Source organism: Enoplosus armatus, chromosome 21 (genome assembly GCF_043641665.1).
Source record: "Enoplosus armatus isolate fEnoArm2 chromosome 21, fEnoArm2.hap1, whole genome shotgun sequence".
NCBI lineage: Eukaryota > Metazoa > Chordata > Actinopteri > Centrarchiformes > Enoplosidae > Enoplosus > Enoplosus armatus.
Window position 1 is genome coordinate 12,439,825 of NC_092200.1, and position 20,444 is coordinate 12,460,268.

The window sequence follows — 20,444 nt, forward strand, 5'->3', positions numbered from 1 at the left end:
GCCGTTCACATCAACATATGAGGTATGTCTGTGGATACTGATGATGAGCCGTCCCTCATTTATCCAAAGCAAGACTCTTCTCCAGTGTGACAACACATTCATCAACACTAAATAATTTGCAGTTAGTCACTCGTTCTGTTCATTTGCCTATTTAAGTTGAATTCAATTCATTATAGTTCATCAGAACTGCTGGACTTTTCAAATAAGTGCAGACACAAAAAATATTTTAGTGCTTAGTGCTACAGTTTTGTTGCAAAACAAGATCATCATTTGAAGAAGTAATTGCTTATATAAGCTGCCACTGCTCAGAGCATTGCAACATTATGAGGATGCAATCACTTGCTTTTAAAATGGTTAGAGTTTTAAATCTAAAAATGAATGAATGAATATGTTCTTGGAATAAATGTCTTCATGGCATAGTAGTAGAGATATTTTCAAGTTGATTTTTGACGATTTGAGGAAATTCCATCATTCACTGGTTCTGGAGCCCCCCTCAGGCACAAAGCACCCTGGGACTTGACTTTGACCTGCAGGACATTAACCTCATACCGAGCGCACTCCCTGGTGAGGAACTGGAGGTCGAAAAGTCATGACAGGTCAAAGTCTTCAGGGGGTTTCATTTGGTCAGATCCCTCCTTGTCCTCCCAGACCAAGCATCTTCCAGAGAGGCAGAGGCAGTCGGCCTAGTCCAGAACGTGTCACCCAGAGCCTGGGACTCACCTGGTCTCTCTAGTCCAGCTCCGCTCAGCTTGGTTTGGGTTAGAATCCTGTCAATGTCCCCTGTCACCGTGTCCAGGCTCAAGGGATGAGGGAGGCGGAGGGATGAGGGTAGGGAGGAGGAAGGAGGAGATGGGCGGGCACTGAGGGAGAGGGGGAGGTGGACGGAGGAGCACTGCTGGGAGGTGGGAGGAGGAGGGAGCAGTTGCTCCACTTGTCTACGCATGGAACTCTCCTCCTCCAGCTGCCTACGCAACCTCTTATTCTCCCCGCTGAGGGTGTTTAACTGGAGAGAGAAAGAAGGAGACATTGAGAGAGACATATGCAGAGAAGAAGACGAACAGACAAAGAGAAGAAGAATATTTTTGAAAGAGAACCTTCATGTGTGACAGACTGAGGGAGCAGGGAAGAGGGACAATTTTAGGGGAAGTTTCAAGGAAGCAGAAACATCACACTTAAATCAACCAAATTAAAAAATAATTTGAAGTTAGCAATAAATATCAACCATCAAAAGTCAACAGCTATCAAGTTGATGAAGTAGCTGACATCTCATTATGTGCTTAATTCATCTTTCACAGTTACTTTCAAGCCTGTTGAAACGGAAATGCAAAGGAAAATTGCGAGGGGGGTTTTCAGGAGAGCATTGTGCTCACAGTTTGAAATGGTTGCAAGTGGGAGTCATGCGACGGTGTAAATTTCTACATGAAAACAACCAATTTCAGCGATCATTAGAGGTCGGTTTGACACAAAATCATCCGTGACACAAAACAAATCGCACATCGTCAGAACATGATTGGGCTCCCTGAAACACAATTACAGACTAGCTAAATTGAGGGTGTTTTATTTTTTGACAAGGACATTTGGGTAAAGGCAGGGAGGAGTGTGAGTTAAAAAGTGGCTCTAAATGCAAAAAAAATAAAAAGCATTTACATTTGTTGTACAGCGTGGTAATTATATGCAAAATGTGCCAGTCGAAAAAATTGTAATAAGGCAGATAAAAGAGAATAAAAGATTTGAAATAACATATTTTTAGCAATGAGGAAGAGTAAAATAAGAAATTAAAGGATGGAGAGGCAAAGAGACACGTCGGGTAATGACAGTTGCACATCTGTTTTTTTTTTGTGTGTGTGTGTGTGTGTGTGTGTGTCTGTGTGAAAGCTGCGGTTAAAGAATGATGTCACATCGACATGTCTGGCCATGTGTGTGCATATGTGTGTGTGTGTTAGGTAGAGAGAAAAACACAAACGGAGATGAGACAGACACATTTCCGGTCGGTTCTGCTAACATTACCCTTCCAGACATCACTCACTCACACACACACACACACACACACGCACACACACAAATGTATTACATCTGATGACTAGAAATAGCAAGGTCTTAGGCTTAACCCTCGCAGAGCCAATGACATGTTGGTATGTCAAAACTATCCTAAGACGCTTAAAGTCTATTTACTATCTTCAGCAGGCAAACATCCTACAACGTGTTAATTTTATGTTCTGCCAAAAGCAATAGAATTTCTAGATGAAAAACACTGAGGTTGACATTTATAATTAAGCGTATGTTCAAGGGGACCTGCTTAATTTTCCTCGTCTTTGGTTGCTCTGGACGCTTTCCTAATTGCAAGGGAGGGGGGTGAAATTAAAAATCACAGCTTGTCTCCTCAACCTTCACATACTGTGGGTTCATATGTTTGGATGAAAAGGATGTGTATAAGTGGGGGGGAGAAAGAAAGAAAGAGACAGACAGAAAGACACGGAGGGGGTGCTTTGTTGCTGGCGCATGAGTGTGTTTGCACTTTTTCGCTTGCAAAGCCGGGGTTTCCATTCAAGTATTTCAATAAAAATTATGAAAATTACTGAGCTTGAAAAGCTGAATAGAGGGAGCGAACTCTGAGAAAATTTCTTCTCATTTGGCAAAAAAGTTTTTTAATGTGGTTATTTTGGCTCCGCTGGCGTAGGATGATCTGCCCACCGAAAACAAGACGTTTTTGAAATTTGGAAACAATACCTTTCGATCCATCGCTCCCTGCAGCTGCTTGTAGTCGTACTGCAGTATTGCCTCATGCATCCCTTTTTCATCTTTGCATGAAAGCATGAAACAACCTGGACATTAGCTGACACTGAAGCACAGTAACAGCCTGCCTAATGCTAATCATGTCTTGAAAGAATCTCAGTTTTTTTCCGCTGATGTTCATCTTCATCCCAGTTGATGGAAAATCACTTAATTCGCGTCTAATTTTGTGTGACATTTCAAAAAGTTTGCATGAAATTAGTTTGACAGTCGGGTGGAAATCATGCGCGTGTGTGTTGTATAGCGAGTGTTAATAAGCGCCTGTGGGTGAGTGAGAAAGCAACGGCACTAAACCGGTTTGTGACTCTGAGTAAATGAGACTGATCCAAAGCAGAGACACAGACCTGATTTATAACCCAACACCTTGCACATAGATAAACTGAGACATTCCATTCAGCTTCTTTACTGATATCAGTATGTGTGTGCAAGTGTGTACACGAGTCTGTGTGTGTGTCCAGTGGACAGTGAAGGGAATAGCCTTGTGTAAATGGACTGTCTATATCCTATCCTTTCCAACTGTGTTTGTATGTTTGTGTGTGTGTAGACTGTCCATGTTGGATCGATGTGTGTAATGATTCACACTAGAGATTAAGAGAGGTGCTATTACACACCTGACCTGTTAAACAACACCTCTCTCTTTCTCTGTGTCTGTCTCTTCCTCTGCTCCACCTCCCTCTGTCTCATACATGCAGCTAATGCCATTTTCTTTTGACTGGGAAAAAAAACCCAACAACATTAAAACTTCAACAAGTACGAGCTTTCGTCGCACCCCGTCAATCAGCGGGCCATTCCGCAGACTAACAAAAGTCGGGTGAGCCGTTCCCCAGGCCTTGGAGTTTGGAGAACTGAGGGGGCTGAGGAGTACTTTTGATTCGTCTCTCCTTTGGTGATTTGTTGACTCTTGTGAAGTTCAACACAGTAAAAAATGTCAGCTTTTCCTCAGAATATTCCTCTGTGTTTTTTCCTCCACATTGTTTTATCACAGCGGGCCATTTCCCTACGCTGTCATGGAGAGATCAGCACGGCTGTATTGATATACATCCCTCTCTCAGTCTCATGAAAGGGAAATCATTTACCAGTGGAAAGAAACGTCACTGCTTTTTCCCGATACGATTTGTCCCCCCTTCCCCGCACCTCACACACATCCCCACCCCGCTGCCGACTTTTCACTTTTATCGTTGGAAGAGGAAATGGATGTCTGTGTGTAAGTGCGCGTGTGTGTTTGAAGTTGGACGCATGAAAGCTTCCTCTTCTGTGTGAGCTCAACAGCAGGTGGGCCAGGGTGTGGGTGTGTGTTTGTATCTGTCAGGTAAAAGGACTGCCAGGACCTGGTGTGTGTGTGTGTGTGTGTGTGTGTGTGTGTGTGTGTGTGTGTGTGTGCACTCTTACTTGTTGATTTAGCATTCTGATGGCCTCCAGGTTGCTTCGCAGTCTGGTCTGCATGTCCTCGACTTTGCTGATGTTTAGAGCCACACAACCCTGCTTTTCCATGCTGTAACACAAACGTATATGAGAAATTTACTTTGACGTGTCTACAGTAAATCTTAGCACCTGTGGTAGTTTGAGAAAACAGAATAATAAAAACTTTACTTTCCAACTGCTGCTTGAGACTGGCTCATGTGTACCATAAATAGTGTAATAAGTCTAAGTAAACTTTTAAACTCTAGTATTTGTTTGTACACTGATATGCATTTGCAAGACAAAACAGTTTCAATCAAAAATGTCCTCGAAATCTGGGGCATACAGAAGTTGGCGTACATCATCTTCATTATAACCATCTTCATTATAACTTATTACTAAACTCAAAGATGGGTGAGCAAATGGGTTCCAGAAATCATTAAATTATATATGAAAGCGCATACAAGACTGGAAAAAAAAAAAGTACAAAAACAAAACGAACGCAACCGCAACCAGGGAACATTAAGAGTACAAGAAGCCATTTAAGATTTTAACTGTTTATTAAAAACGTTTTGGGAAATAACAAACAAATGTTAGGGTCTGCTATCTTCAGACCCAGGGCTGACTTAAGGAATGTCTATTAAATTAACGACGGTGGATAATGGTGCTCTGTACGGGCTGAAGAGCTTGCTGCCCCCGCTTTACGCTCTTTCTTTCATGCCCCAGTGAACCTGTCCAGTTAGCATTCGGAAAAAAACATCTAAATACTTTATTGAAGACTTCTTAGCCCATTAAAGTACCACTGTACCTCCCCAATGTTAATTTTCTTGTAAAAGAGCAAGCTGGGATTTTCTATCAGAGCAGCGGATGGGAAGACGTCCCGTTTTGTTTCAGTTGAGAAGACGCGCATGCTCATCGGAACACTAATAAATGGCATTATTGTTCCTGGAGATGTGGGTGAGCTGAGACACACACACACACACACACACACACACACACACACACACACACACACAGACACAAACACACACATTAGCCGTAACTTAAAACATTTAAGATCTGAGGAGACACTTGAGGGAGATGCTAATATGTGAACTGACATTTTTATGTGAAAAGTTTGAGATTCATTAGGGAAACAATTCAGCTCCCTTGTATTTGTGACCATCTATGGTAAAACTCGACCAAGAGACAATAACAACAACAACATAAACAATAGTGACAGTAACACCACTGCATAAAAACGCTATGCACTGTACTATCCCCACAATCTCTTGACAGGGATTTCTCTCTTGGTTTTGATTTTTCTATGATAATGATGCTACCTTGAGTTACAGTACACAGCCAAAACACTGAATGAAACCATTTTCTAAACAATAAAAGAAGAAAAACAAAACCAGTTACAATGAAGCACTGATGTGCAATATCTGTGCATGTGCTACACTCAGACAACCACTGTTTTAGTCATAAATGAGTGATGAAGACACAATATACACATATATATTTTAGACACTGTATATATATATTTTTTTTTTCTTTTGATAAATTTGCCCAAATATGTAAAAACAGAAAAGGAATCAGGAGAGTTCATATGAAAAAAAATCCCATACATACGCCAGCTGGCAGAATATAATCTGAATCACTGCTTATTAACCAACTAACTAATTAAACTTGGCCAACGTAAGATTTTTTTTAAAAGAAACCTCATTTCCCGAAAATGACATTCATAAACTGAACGTAATTGCAACTGACCCCTCCAAATATTTTAATTTCACACTATAAGGATGATACAAAGAACATTAATAAGACGACATGCTGACATTTCCTTTGATCTTTTAAATTCTACATGCCTTTTAAAAGATGCCATTGCTACGGCGAAGGAAAAAACAGGAGGCATAAACTTTAAGCACAGGCCAACTCTATAAAATCCAAAGCGCCACATCTCCACAGATTCTACCCATGATTTAAACTCTTTCCTGGATTGTAATGTGGTCTTCAGCAGATCATGAAACATCACCGCCGCTGAGACAACTGTGTGAGATTTATGCACCCGACGTGAGAAGGCAGCGATGCGCTGAGCACTTGGCATGGCGCCTGTGTAAACATGTGTTCCTGTGTTTACACGCAAATATGGATGTGTGTAATTAGCGGCCTAACCCAATCAGTGTGTGTATAATCACAGTCATTAGTGTCAAAGCCAAGCTGCCATGCTCTCTAAACCAGGCAATAAACTACATGGTTCCTCTCTTGCTCCAATCTCGCTCCCATCTTTCTTATTTACTGCTCTCATCTCAAATTTTATGCAAGACTTGACTGTCTTCTCACACGGCCTCCTTCTTATCTCCTCTCTCTGTTTCTCTGTCACTTAGGCTCTCTGTGTTTGTACAAATCCTCTGCTGTGATCACTGGGTGCTCTTAATTGGAAGCACATTGTAAGTGGTGCGACTGATGAAGCCTGATGCTTTATGAGCGCTTCCCCCACATGGGCTGTGTCAGACAGTCACAGCAAACAGCAACAATCTCTGCTTCCACCACTTAGTGCATTTCAGTGTGCAGTGGTATTTTAATATTTACAGATGCTATCTGAGATAATTTGAGGTGAAATGTGAAAGATTTTGATAACAGATCATTTAATTAATTTGAGACTGGAGTATATAGTATTGCTGTTGAGAAACACACTAAGACATTTGCATTTTGCATGCCATTTGGATTTCAGAGCAAACATTCCAAACAGGAGCCGTTTTTGCATTGTAAGGGAAAACAGGGAGTTGAAAGGTGGGACAAGCATCCTTGGTTTGGAAAACACACCATGCTACACATACAGGTGCACCCTGGAGAAGGTTTTTACAGAGACATTGAACAACATGATCGTGATCTGTGGGCTTTTGACAGGGTTGTTGATTGATTACTTCACTGCAACAGATTTTAGCTATTCAGGCTTATGAGTATTGTTCCTCTTTTGTATTCTCAATACAATTTTCAGAACTTTTGTTCTTTTAGGTGTTTCAAAGATATAAGAATGAACTTTGTACCTCAGCTTGTAAGAAGTCCCTAAGGTGCTCAGAAAAAATGTATATTTCAATATCTACAATTCCAACAACTGGGCAACTCCATCTGCTTGAGGAAGGTTATGTGATATGACTGAAAGCCCCAGAACTGCTACTAAATGCAAAGCTGAGATCAACTTTTCTAACTTTATATAACAGAGGCCTTTTTATCTTTTATCAATCTAAATTTCTGTCTTCTTCATTCCTATTTTCCTCACCTTTCTGTGGGCCTCACTCGTAAAAAATGCCATCCGCCTTGTGAAGCCATGACACTCCAGCTGCTTTGGCACAGAAGGCCATGTAATCATAATACATTTCTTTAATAAAGGCATATCTAATGACAAAACCGTCACGCCGTGTTGATTGCTGTCAGTGATAGTGGCAGTGAAGATATCCCCTTTGCCACCAGTAATGAGATTTATACACTGAATGTATATGGCTGCCATGCAAATATCATGACATATCTGTTGCCTTATAGATGTAGGATTTTCATACATATGGCATTTTGGGTAGGTGTGTGTGTGTGTGTTGGGGGGGGGGGGGGGGTACAATAATGAAATGAAATAAATTAGGAATCCTCATAATAAAGAAAAGGGGAGAGAATGGATGAGGAGACGCTATGGAAGAGGCTTTCATTCATTGTTTTTATCTCGTTCCATGTTATTATATTCGCTCAATCAAAACCCCTCTTATGCATACATCTATATGAACTGCCTCTCTCGCTCTGTCCCTCTCTCTTGCTCATTCGCAATTATGAGGGAAAGACAAAGAAAAGCGATTCATCTTTCTGTCGCGGCCCCTTAATGATATCATTAAAATGACTGACAGCTTTGAATAGCATTGGAAACCTACCCCAGTCAAAACAAATCTGATCCGTTTTGGAAACAGAGCCTGGTGGTTCGTTAGGGGAGGGGTGCAACATGAGTGTGTGCATGTGCGTAAAACGGGGTGATGTGTGTAAGAGGGGGGGTTGTTAATGAGGGAGACCTTAGGGGGTCACACTGGGGGTATAGGGAGCACTGCTGCAGGCAGGTGCCCCCACAAACACCCTCTTCCACACGCACACACCCTCCTTTCTCACTTCCATCCCACGCCCAATCCCATCTGTGCCACATTCATTTTAATTGCCTTAATGAACATAATAAATGTATCTCCTCTCTATTGATGAATGCTATTTGACAGCCATGGGGGTGGCAAGCAGGAGAGGATGGGCCCTTGATTGGAGTGTAATCATTGTTAAAGTCCCAGCATGAATAACGTATTCAGATTGAAGAAGAGACATGACACGCGCACACACACACACACACACACACACACACACGGGTACACACAGGTGGCTAGGCCCACGGGGTGTTTCATTCACAACTTGGCACTCCAGCTGTTATTATCATCATCAGCTTTGTTCGGGCTAGATTGTGTGTGAAAGAGCGAAACATGGTGGGCAACGCTTTTGTTGGATGTGAATGCTAAAACTCTGATCAGTTGGTGGATGCACACACAAATGTATGCACTTACATGTACGGTCACACACACTCACACACACACACAGATGACTCACGCTCTCTTGTCTCGCCGGATGCACTGGTCTCGGATCTGGGCCTGCAAATAATACAAAATGAAAAACATGAATCTGTTTGTGATCAACTCTCTTTTGTCTCTCCCTGTTTGTAGTTTATTGCTTTTCCACTCTGTACTTGTTCACCTTGAAGCGTTCCATGTCTCTCTCCTTCTCATGCGCCACTTCTTTCAGTCTCTTTACCTCCGCCTCCAATGTGTCATGAGCCTCCTGAAGATGTCTGACAAGAGACAGAGTTAAACAGAGACATATACATAGAGAAGCCGACACGTAGAAGGACAGACACCTAATATCATCAAGAGAGTCTTGTTAACATATTATTATTTTGTTATTATAACAAAATATTCTGCCACACAACTGAAATGGTGTCTGTGTTTCTCTGCATCCAGAACAGCCTTTAACTAGCAGCCTAGACATTATTTCTGACACACAAATATATCATGATCCATTATAATGAAATGCTATATTTCCGCAGTCATTTATCACTTACCCTTGCTGCTACTTATTTCAGTATTTTGTTATGCCAACAATTTTCAGTATCCAGAAGTATTAAAACAAATTGTTATTCAGATGTTTATTGTGCTGCTATACTACAAATCAGAAGCATGCAATAGTATTATTTAACAGGGGGGAAGCAGAAATATCACGTTTCTGTATATTCAAGGAAGGTGCTGAGTATAAGGAGGAAATGTTTTTTGAAACACAACTTCACGTGGTCCGTGTGCTCCAGGTGCATAAAGGCTGTTACCATTGCTACAGGTTACCATAACAAAAACATAAGACCAAAACACACACAAACAAACACTCAGTGTAAGTTAAGAGGGAGAGAGAGGGAACAGCACACACAGATGGTTGTGGTGCTGCTGGGAGGGGCTGAGGGAGGTATGGCACCGCAGGGGGGTGAGATGACAGAAGACGGCTAGACCGCTTTGATCTCTGCAAAGAGGAATATGTCACGCCCATGTCTGTGTGTACGTGTGTGTGTGTGTGTGTGTGTGTGTGTGTGTGTGTGTGTGTGTGAGTCATGATGATGCAGACATGCAGAATGACAGGTCATGTGCGAGTATATCGGAAAGTCCACTTGAATCACTCCACACACATACTACACATAAAAAACACACACACACACACACACACACACACACACACACACACACACACTGTATATGCACACACACGAGCACTATAATCACAAAGTCTTCTGGTGGGAAATGTGACCCAGTTTGCAGGTGTAGCGGTTAGCTGAGCTGTTTTTCCCCCATCTTTAGTAAATGAAAATGTTGCACAGGATGGAGACGGACACACAGACGCACACACACAAACAAAAAAATTATTCATTGATAAACTAGTGAAGTGAAAAATCTCACACTGAGATAAATACTCACTCTTTCTCTTCAGTGACGATGATCAGCACCTTGTTTTGGGCCTTCATCTGGGCAGTGAGGCTCTCTTTGGAAGCCCTGAGAGGAAAAGACAAGACTTGAAATCTAATGATGAACTTTAAAACTACACTATGTACGAGGACATTAAATGCAGAACAGTAGTAGTGTTTCTTTAACAATTAATCAATGGTTATGAACTTAACAGTGGGAAAAATGTAAAAAAACATGGAAAAATACACTGCAAATCAATAAAAAACATACAGGAAATACTCATAAGTTGCTTTTAATAAGCAAATGTAATGATTTATTATTTAAAAAACACACACATCACAGTGTAAGTGTGGTCATACTTTTGTTCAGTGATCCAACAGTCGACATTAGTCATGACCAGCTGGCTCTCATGGCGAAGGTTTGCATTGTCAGACCGTGTCCCCTCCAGCTCCGAGCGGAGTGTGTCCACCTACAATACACAATCAGATATTATCTATCACAACATAAGACGCCATGACAACATTTTAAATGGCAACAATGTAAAATGCTGTGCATAGTTGTTTTTTTTTTCACATTTTCCTGACTTTAAAAACCCCTCATGTATTCTCTGACTGGATTCCAACATTCACTCCATCGTTGTTTTAATGTACTTTAGTTAAAACAGATGTTTGCAGCTTAAAAAATATTACTTTCTTTCAAAGTATTAACATCTAACACTGCCTTTCAACACTTAGTCCCTCTCTAACTCTACACACACACACACACACACACACACACACACACACACACAAACTCACACCAAAGGTGTGAAATAAAGGAAGGTAAAAAAAAGGGATAAGTGAGGGTCTAATAGATAGGAAGCAAGGACAGGGTGAAAATAAATGTCAAAAATTGAGCATAATAGCAACACAAGAAAGAAATTAGGTAAATGGAGAATAATGGGGGATGAAAGAGATGGCATTTGCAGACGCAGGTATAAATAGCAGGGTGAGGTATTAAGCAGGTGCAAAGGAGGAAAGATGGCGGATGGGGGAGAGCAGAAACAGACTGGAGACAAGATTGGAGAGGGGAGAAGACGGGTGAGGGGTGAAAACAGGGATGGGATGGCACTGGCCAAACTGCTGACTTTTTCATTCTGCTTATCAGTCAGGACCTTTCCAGGCCTAAACTCTAGGGACCCTGACACATTACCCTTATCGCCATGGAAACACCTTGATATACCATCCCATCTTCCCACAAAGACCTGGGCAAACATGAAAAAAAGTTTCCAATATGTGGGCCATGATTTAAGTATCCAAAAATGTCATATGATTAACCCAAAATGTCAAAATATCAACTGCTGTGTGAGTTGAATCATGTACTGTGTGCATGTGTGTGTGTGTCTGTATGTGCTTTATGAAAACCACCAAAATACTTTCCTGTTGATGTTTATCTGGAAAACACCACAGTTAAATGTAACACAGATAATAAGGCATGTTGATGCAGAGCTGAATGAAAAAAAAAAAGTATGCTGGAGTAATCAAAAAAGTGATTATGACAAATCATTCCTGATTGAACAGTGTGTCTATATATATAACTCCTATGGGTCACACCCAAATGGGTTACAGGACTACTGCGTGTGCACCTCAAGGTTAAAGTGAAAATAACATGCTTTAAGTTGCCTGAAGTCAGTTATTTACAGCTTTATCTAAGAGAAGCTAGTCTTTAATGTTTGCACTACATCAGCCCTGGCCTACAGAGTGGGCAGCCAGTTTAAACGTTCAGCAGTCAGTTTTGTTACATATTCTTTGAGAGGAAGTCATGCCAAACAACGTCACAGGTTTTGCTTGTGTTCTTTTGCTGCAAAATGTGCAATCTAATATTAAAATCTGCTGCAAAATGGAAAACTGCTAAGTGAGCCAACGTGCTGGAGATATTCATTGCATACTTAACCTAAAATACACTGCATTACAGTTCCAGTACTCTCAGTAAAGTCAGGTTCTGGTCAACAGGAAAACAGAAAGGTTTGACTTTGTCTAATATTTACAAAGTGTGCGGCACATGTGACTTGGGCAACATCCCATTTGTCACAATAATGTGAAACGATAAAGGTGCAAGAAGATCCTTCAGCAACACAAATGAAAAGGCTAAGATGTGACAGGAAGTTGTGAAGATGACGGTGACACATAATCAATGATTCAAATTTCATAACACAATGAAGAATTACACTTTTAATTACATTTAGATTAAGGTAGGGCTGCATTCCAAAAAATAAAGCAATGAAGAGGGAAAAGGGAAGCAATGAAATTACATCAAGCAAACCATTCAATTTTGAAGAGTAAATTGAGTCAGAGATTCAATTGTAATTGCATTTAACAACAACGTGAGTCCCCTGTTGTTTGTGATTTCATTCCTGTTTCGTCTCGTGCATCGACACATCTTCACGTGAAGGAAGTTCTGGCCAAAACAACACGTTAATTTTCATATCACATACATACACACACACACACACACACACACACACACATGCACACACTGGCAGGATCTGTGGCGCGCTGTAATGACAGTAATTACCTGTGGTCTCACATTAACATCTCCCTCCTGACTGTCTGACTGGCTTGGCTGGTGGAGGGATGTAAATCGTAGCTCAAGTCTGATGTTGTGATTAGGACTAAATTAGGACCATCACTCTGTTTCCACCAGTGTCAAAGGAGGCAGTGAAAGGGTGTGTGTGAGAGAGAGAGAGAGAGAGGGAGGGAGAGAGAGAGGGAGAGAGAGAGAGAGAGAGAGAGAGAGAGAGGGAGGGACATTTAGAGAAAAGGGACAAAAGAGGTGTGATTGCGAGGGGGGAGGAGTAAAGTAGCATACCTGCTTAACATTTAGATTGGTTTTGTTGCAAAAATATTTTAGCAGATGATGGGGGCTAAAAGGGGCAACAAAATGCATTTGGGACACACTTATAACCAAGTTTGGCGATACCACTGGTCCTTTCAGGTCTATGTGCTAGAGAATATGAGTTGACTACTGCAGTGCTGGTGAAGGATTTGGAATCTTTACGACGACTGCAGGAGTATTTATCATTTTGATAGTTTATTCCAAATAAGGCAGAGTTGTCCAGTCCACAGCCCACACTTTTCATTGACAATAGATACTAGATGGAGTTTGTGGACTTGCACGATCTTTTTCAGAACTTATACATCTGATTGAACTTTCATGACAAACAAGCATACCTGCAGACAGAGAAAAAAGAAAAGAAAAAAGATTGTGGGGACTTCTGCAGTTAATGGATTTTCCATCTTTTCTATTCTCCATGGGAGCTGTGGACTGGTATCACATTGCACATTAGCTGTCCAGGACAAAAGTACATTTTCACTAAAACAGACCTAACTGTCCAAGGTCGAGGGACAAACATAACTCAAAGCTGACTTACTGGGTGAAGAGAGGAGCATGAAGATGAGGGGGAAAAATCAGAAACAGAGAGCCTAGTTGTTGCTTCCATCGCCATCAAACCGCCAGAGCTGAATACGAGCCATTACTCTGTTCCACTCAGCTCATCAGAGCACATCCTCTCATCAAATTAATGAACACATTTATTGTTAAACACGTTTTTATAAAACATTCATTCATTCTGTCTAATTAAAAGACCCAACAGGCCTGACATCACTTAAATATGCATACTTATCACTCACAGGGTCTGAATTAAAGATCTACAGGCGTGTGTGAGTGTGTGTGTGTGTGTGTGTACTGTATGCGTGCGTGTACGATGGCAGGAGAGAATGAGGTTTCCTAAGCAGGTCTTCTCACTCTAGGCTTAATGGTGATAATCATGGCGTGACCCAACATTAAGACTGTGTGTGCGTGTGTTTATGTGTGTCCCACTATCCCTAATGGTGACGATGATGACATGTTCTCCATTAGACTAGTCAGTGGGCCACAGCAGATGTAGCATATTAATGATGCTGATGATGGCTTCTTTAATTACCTTCATCTGCTGCTGCATGGCCTGACTCCTTTGCCCGAGTCCTTTCATCACACACTCTCCTACGCACGCTGCTGGGTTGTTTATCAGTGGCTGCCATTATTGAAGTCCCCTATCTTGCATCTAGCCTGCATGAACACAACTACATTACCAGCCTTGGTAGAAGTTTCTAAACCACTTCCCAGCTCCCAACCAAGTTCCCCCATCTAGTAGGGATCCTTGAAATGTGTCCATATCACTGAATGTCAGGAACTGCCAAACACAGAAAGCTGGCATAGAACGCTTGCTCAGATTTGTAATCTATTTTTCTTAGGCTTTGATCAGACAGTTTCTAGATTAAATCATAATATTGCAGCTTCTATAAATGTTTCCTGGATGTGAGAGTGGCCAATGTTTAGCTGTCCAGGTGACAAGCCTGCAACAGTGCTTAGCTGACAGCAGCAACACGAAAGAACAATTTTAGGTTTTTATTGTTGCTGTATTGTTTAGTGATGAGCTGATGCAGCAAGAGTTTGAAAAAAACACTGCCAGCCCTGTTGCAAATGACTGTAAAATACAGTATGCACATTGCTTTTCCTTAATTGTTTTTCAGCACCTTAATAAAATGTTGGAATATAAAATAGCATGTAGTGGTGGGAGGTGTTTATTTATAATGAGTTATTTTCTCCTATATGATTGATTTGCAGGAAACTATTTCTGCACACAAAAAAATGTGCCAAGGCCAATCTCTTTTTAGAGGCCCTCAGTTCACTTCACAGTACAGTGAAGCTAGCAGTGGGTTAGATTGAGCGTCATACTACACACTTGTGGTATAATGTTACAGTACATGTTCTCTGGCACAGAAGCCTTTATATGAGATGTGGGACATAATATTTACAAAAAGAATCTCAAATCTGTCCTACATTTCCATTTCCATACATTTCCATTTTTATGTTATTAATCGTATCAATTTCAGCTAACTAGTCTTTAGTTCTGAGATTGAGTATGACTTTGAATAGAGTGACATTACACCGCTGTGGAGAGGATTTTAGTAGAATAAAAATTACAGCTAGTGAGACAATTAAAAAGTAGCCTTGAGTAATTACAATAAGAGCATTCTCACTTACTTTTATAAATTAGACTCTGTTAAATCAGTTGCAGGTGTGATTTGCAAAGACTCATTTCCACTCAGTTTTCAAGAGTTGGCCAAGGTTGCACACACACACACACACACACACACACACACACACACACACACACACACATACACACACACACACACACACACACACACACACGTTATATAAAAGTGAAGAGCCAGAACTTTGACTAACTGATATGAAGTTGCCTTGGTATCTTGCTAAAACTAACAGGGTAAATACATATTTGAGAACTTTCAGAAAAGGGTTTCAGTAAAACACCTTTTAAAAAACTGGATCAAAAAAACTAAACTAAACTAAACATGACCTAAGAATGAAAAACAACTTTTAAATATCTATGTACCTATTTCTCTTCTTTCTTGAGCTAAATCAAAATTATCATGCCCCTCCCGTGAACCCTTGCATGCAGCCTCCATGCACAGAAACACAGACATATGGCCTTCTTCAGTGAAGAAAGACAGTGTGACAGCAGGGAAGGACACGGAAAGTTATGGAGACAACATGAGAAAAATAGTCAGTTTGTCTGCTCAACTGGCACCATCTCTCAAATGAATTACAGGACTGTAGCTTAATGAGCTGTGTTTGAGCGTGATGGGACAAAAGGACACACATGCAAACACACATTGAACAAATACGAAGTCCATTCCATGGTTAAACAGCCAGACAATTGGACCACTTCTCTTTATCCATCAACTAAACAAATAAGCTTCATTTGTCTGTCCTCATTTCTCCATCATCAAACCTGCATGTGTGTGAGTAAAAACGGAGATCTAGTGCGGGTCATTCTGAGCTAATTAGGCCAGGCTTGGGGCTTCTATCAGGTATAATGAGGGAGATCAATAAGCAGATAAGACCAAACTCTCTCTAGCATCACCAAAATGAAAATACTACACACAATGTTTGCAAAGTTCACCCACACAGCCACATTTCAAATAACAGACAAACACACTTACAGGTGAGGATGTACATTTGCGTGTCTTACCCTAAAATGATTGGATAACAGCAGCGTTAGGCAGCTAGATTTCTGTCTATCACTGCTGGAGTCGAGAGGAAACTGGAGCGACAGACTTTTTGCTTTGCCTACCTCCACGTCCAACTACTGTGGAGAATAAAACAGCAAACTTTTTTGTGATTCATTGTCTTGCTCAAGGGTCCAGGCTTGTCTCTCTAATCACCAGGCAAGCACTCCGCTGACTCAGCGTGATTAAAAGCTACTGTCTAATTGTATATCTATAGGATGGCATCAACAGTTTCTGGGCAACTAAGAAAAGGTTATGGGAAGGAAAACATGCTCATAAACTTTTGCTATCTGAAAACTTCTCTGCAAATTCTCATTAAAACAGTTTGAAGTCTTTACTCCATGCTAAAAGAAGTTGAGGTAAACACACTAATGACTGTGATTGTGTGTGTGTGTGGCAGAGAGAGTGAGTGAGGAAGAAGGACGATCTGATCAGTCACAAAAACATGCCTTATGTTTACCAAGACTCGCATTTGAACTGGACTCATGCAGAGGGACGGGATCGAGTGAAGTGTGTGTGTGTGTGGGTGTGCTGAGCGGCATATATGCAAGCCCAAAAATTGACTGGCAGATAACATGCAAATCCTTTTCTTCATATCAGAAAAGAAACACTAAACAGACCCAGAAAACACAAACAAGACTGTGTGTGTAACACAAATATCCTAAAAGCACACATACACACACACACACACACTATGCATACAGAGACATATACACACAGAGAGACAGAGCTATCTGAGGTTCAGCTACTGTGCACCAAGGCAATTTGTAATATAGATTTCCTCTATAGGCCACTGTAGTGTACCATTTACCATTTCAGACCCTTTGATTTTTTTCACCAGCGGATAATTCATCTTCTGCTGGTCAATAACAGAGATTGGGACCTAATGAAGGAGTCATAGTCAGAACGGCCATCACACTGGTGTTTAAACACTGTTTGGAGTCAAATTCATTGAAAAGCTTGTCTGTTGTTGAGATGATTGAAAACAGCAAGAATGTAATGGGGAAATGTGAAGGATTGTGTGTGAAATGTGAAGACATATGGATAAGGACATGCACAAACTCAAAAACAGTACACACTACAAATGCAGGCATAAAATTAACAAAAAGTTATTCAATATTGATTGATTGAGTCATTTAAAAACAGAAATATAATGATTTTAACAGCTTTAAAAAGATCAAATGGCCTTTGTTGTACTTTAAACACTGTGTTCATTCTCCATACATGTAACCCACACTGAGTCTTCAGAACTCACTCACGCTTTTCTTAGATAGCAATCAGCCAAGTCCATGACTGACACTGATACATTTCTGAATTCATCTAGTCTGCCAACCCATTAACACCTGATCGGTCGCACTGCTTTTCTGTCATAGTGACTAAATGCGGCTGGCTGTTGTTACAGGCAAGCATATGTTTTGAGGAATAGTTTGACATTTTGGAAAACATGCTTATTCACTTTCTTGCCAAGAGTTAGATGAGAAGATCAATAACGCTCTCATATTTGTCCGTTAAATATAAGGCCACAGCCTTTAAGACTGGAAGCAGGGGGAAAAGCTAGCCTGGCTCTGTCTGAAGGTAACAGGACTATTTCATGGCCGGGAGCAGTGACTTCCTAGAGTCTGTGGTGGTTGCCTGACAATCTCATCGTGACGAAAAAACTCTTATTGAGCGGATATGAGAGTGGTATGGATCTTCTCACTCTTCCCAAAATATTAAAGTTTCTTTAATTTCTTTAAGAATGAGGAAACTTGAGCTGGAAATTGAAGTTTTAGCGTAGGGCTGAGTGATATCTCAATATCATAGTTTACTGACTGTCAGTGAAATTGTATTGTGATGATATGATCACATCATGTTGTCATTTAAAAACAAATATAAGTTATCCAAATGAATTATTCAGAGCAAGTTGTAATTAAAATACCAAAATGGATTATTCAAGTTTTACGTGCCTGAAGAGTTTTGACTGATGCAATGCATAACGGTGGTACACAGTTTATTGTATTGATCATGAAGTTGATTATTTTATATAATATATACATTTTTGCCATATTGTAAATTATCTCAATACCAGAAACCTTAATATTGTGACATTGATTGCAACCATATACCATATACCAACAGTTTAACCACCCCCTATTTCAGCCCAAGGAAACTGTTACTTCCAACACAAAACAAACAGACCTTTACTTTATGCTTGATAATGCATACACCGGTAGCCATTGCCATGTCTTCTTCATGCAGGGCTCTGACTTGATAGACCCAGGACTAACTGTGACATGTCCTGCAATATGTTTGATCAGAAATTGTACAACTGAGAAAAGAGATGAAAGGATTTTCAACACTTGAGAAATAGATGAAGAATACTTCGCGAGCACCGGCTTGGCTACTGACTGACTAATCAATTGGCCTAAGTCAGTGTCTTACTGGCCCTGGGCAATCACTATTGTCAAACCCTGGTGCACTAATGTTAAGAGAAAAAAAGGAGGGCCACGCTATGTGGGCTGCATTATTCACAAGGACATAGTGAAAAAAAGAGTAAGGTGAGGAAGAGTGAGTGAAAGAGAAGGAAATGGAGAAAGAGGAAGACAGGAAAGCACGTATGAAATAAAGAGTGAGGACAAAAGAAAGGGACAGAGAACAGGAGAACAGAGAGAGAAAAAGAAAGAAACAGGCAGAAAATGGAGAAAGAAAAGGAGTAACTTTACGAACAATTTGAACAAAATGCAAAATCAGGATCCAAGAGAGCGCCACTGAGCACGGAAGCTTAAGACGGAATTCAAAGTTTGTCGAATCTAAATGAACATCACTTCCCCGTCCTGGCTTTACCCTTAATTATCCATTCTGCCTTTGTACAGCGGAGGCTCAGCTCTGACAACCGCTCTCCCCTGAGACCCCCTCCCCCCCACGTTCCCAGCCAGAACATTAGGGAATATCAGGGAATATTACACCCAGGAATTAACGCTCCAAATCACCTTGCCAGGTTTAGGTCCCGCATGCACCCCTCCTTCTCTTGGACAAGATAATCCGGGCTCTAGCACCGGATATATGCCACTAATCATCAAAAAGGTAAAGGGGGGTGGGGGGGGGTGCAGGGAGAGAGAAGAGGAGGGAAGGAGAGGGGAGGAAGACCTTGAAGGGCATGGGAGAAAAGGAGAAGAGAGGAAACCTTACCATATGTGTATGAGTATTTGTGTTTATGTAGTACATTAGTCCTGGCTCAGAAATCAATACGCTGACTGGCAGAAGGATTAGATAATTACATGTAAATGACAACAAGTGGTAAAACTGGCATAGCTTTCTGTGAGTACAGACAGTATACTTATGGTTCAGGTGACAAACAACCTCAACTGCACTGTGCTCCAAGCCAATTTAAACAAACACTCCCAATAATTTGCAGAGGCCATGTCACTCAGGTCTGGTGTGTATTTGTTTACCTGATCCAGTGCATCCTGTTTCTCTCCCTCTGCCTTGAGTTTGTGATCGACAGCCTGCTGAAGATCCCTCCTGAGCTCTGCCACCTCTGTCTCCAGCCTCACAACCATTGACCTGCGCACACAAACAAAACAATTGAACTTATTGCCATAACAGAATAAGGTCTTTATTATTAAAAAAAGTCACTGTATTTTAGTCACCCCAATAACTTTAAAAACTCATGTCAATCTTTTCACATTTCACATTCATTATTACCATTAACACTCCTAAAAACAAACACATTTAAAGTATTAAATTCCAATATTATGTTTTCTGAAAATCCAGATCTGTGGGCGTGTTTAACGTGGGCCCGGAAAGCGAGAGTATGCGTGTGTGTGTGTGTGTGTGTGGCAGCCGAGCTAAGGGAATGTGAAGGGGATCAATATGAAGGGGTCTATTCCTGCCACGCAACTGTGCGTCTGTGTGTATGTGAGTCAGTTAGTGTCTGCAAGTGTGTGTGTACATGTGTGCGAGTGAGTTTGTGTGTGCCAGCTGCCCTGGCTACAGCGAGATCAATACGACAAATGATTACCATTTCCACAAACCTCCCTCCACAGCCTCGCTTCGGCCGCTCAGTGAGCCTAAACAACCCCACCAACCCCCTCCACACACACACACACACACACACACACACACACACACACACACACACACACACACACACACAGACCAAAACAAA

The 20,444-nt window shown here is 41.1% G+C and overlaps 1 protein-coding gene across 1 annotated transcript in view; it reads right to left on the bottom strand.

Annotated features, from left to right (window-relative positions):
• Window positions 1-616: 616 nt before the first annotated feature.
• LOC139304590 (putative uncharacterized protein MYH16) overlaps window positions 617-20,444 on the bottom strand; it is an 85,143-nt gene continuing 65,315 nt past the window's right edge. The window contains exons 21-27 of the mRNA XM_070928523.1: window positions 19,729-19,840; window positions 10,517-10,650; window positions 10,194-10,268; window positions 8,935-9,028; window positions 8,791-8,831; window positions 4,180-4,282; window positions 617-1,003 (exon numbers count right to left, since the gene is read on the bottom strand). Of these exons, the coding sequence (XP_070784624.1) occupies window positions 617-1,003; window positions 4,180-4,282; window positions 8,791-8,831; window positions 8,935-9,028; window positions 10,194-10,268; window positions 10,517-10,650; window positions 19,729-19,840 (946 nt within the window). The remainder of the gene's footprint in view (window positions 1,004-4,179; window positions 4,283-8,790; window positions 8,832-8,934; window positions 9,029-10,193; window positions 10,269-10,516; window positions 10,651-19,728; window positions 19,841-20,444) is intronic.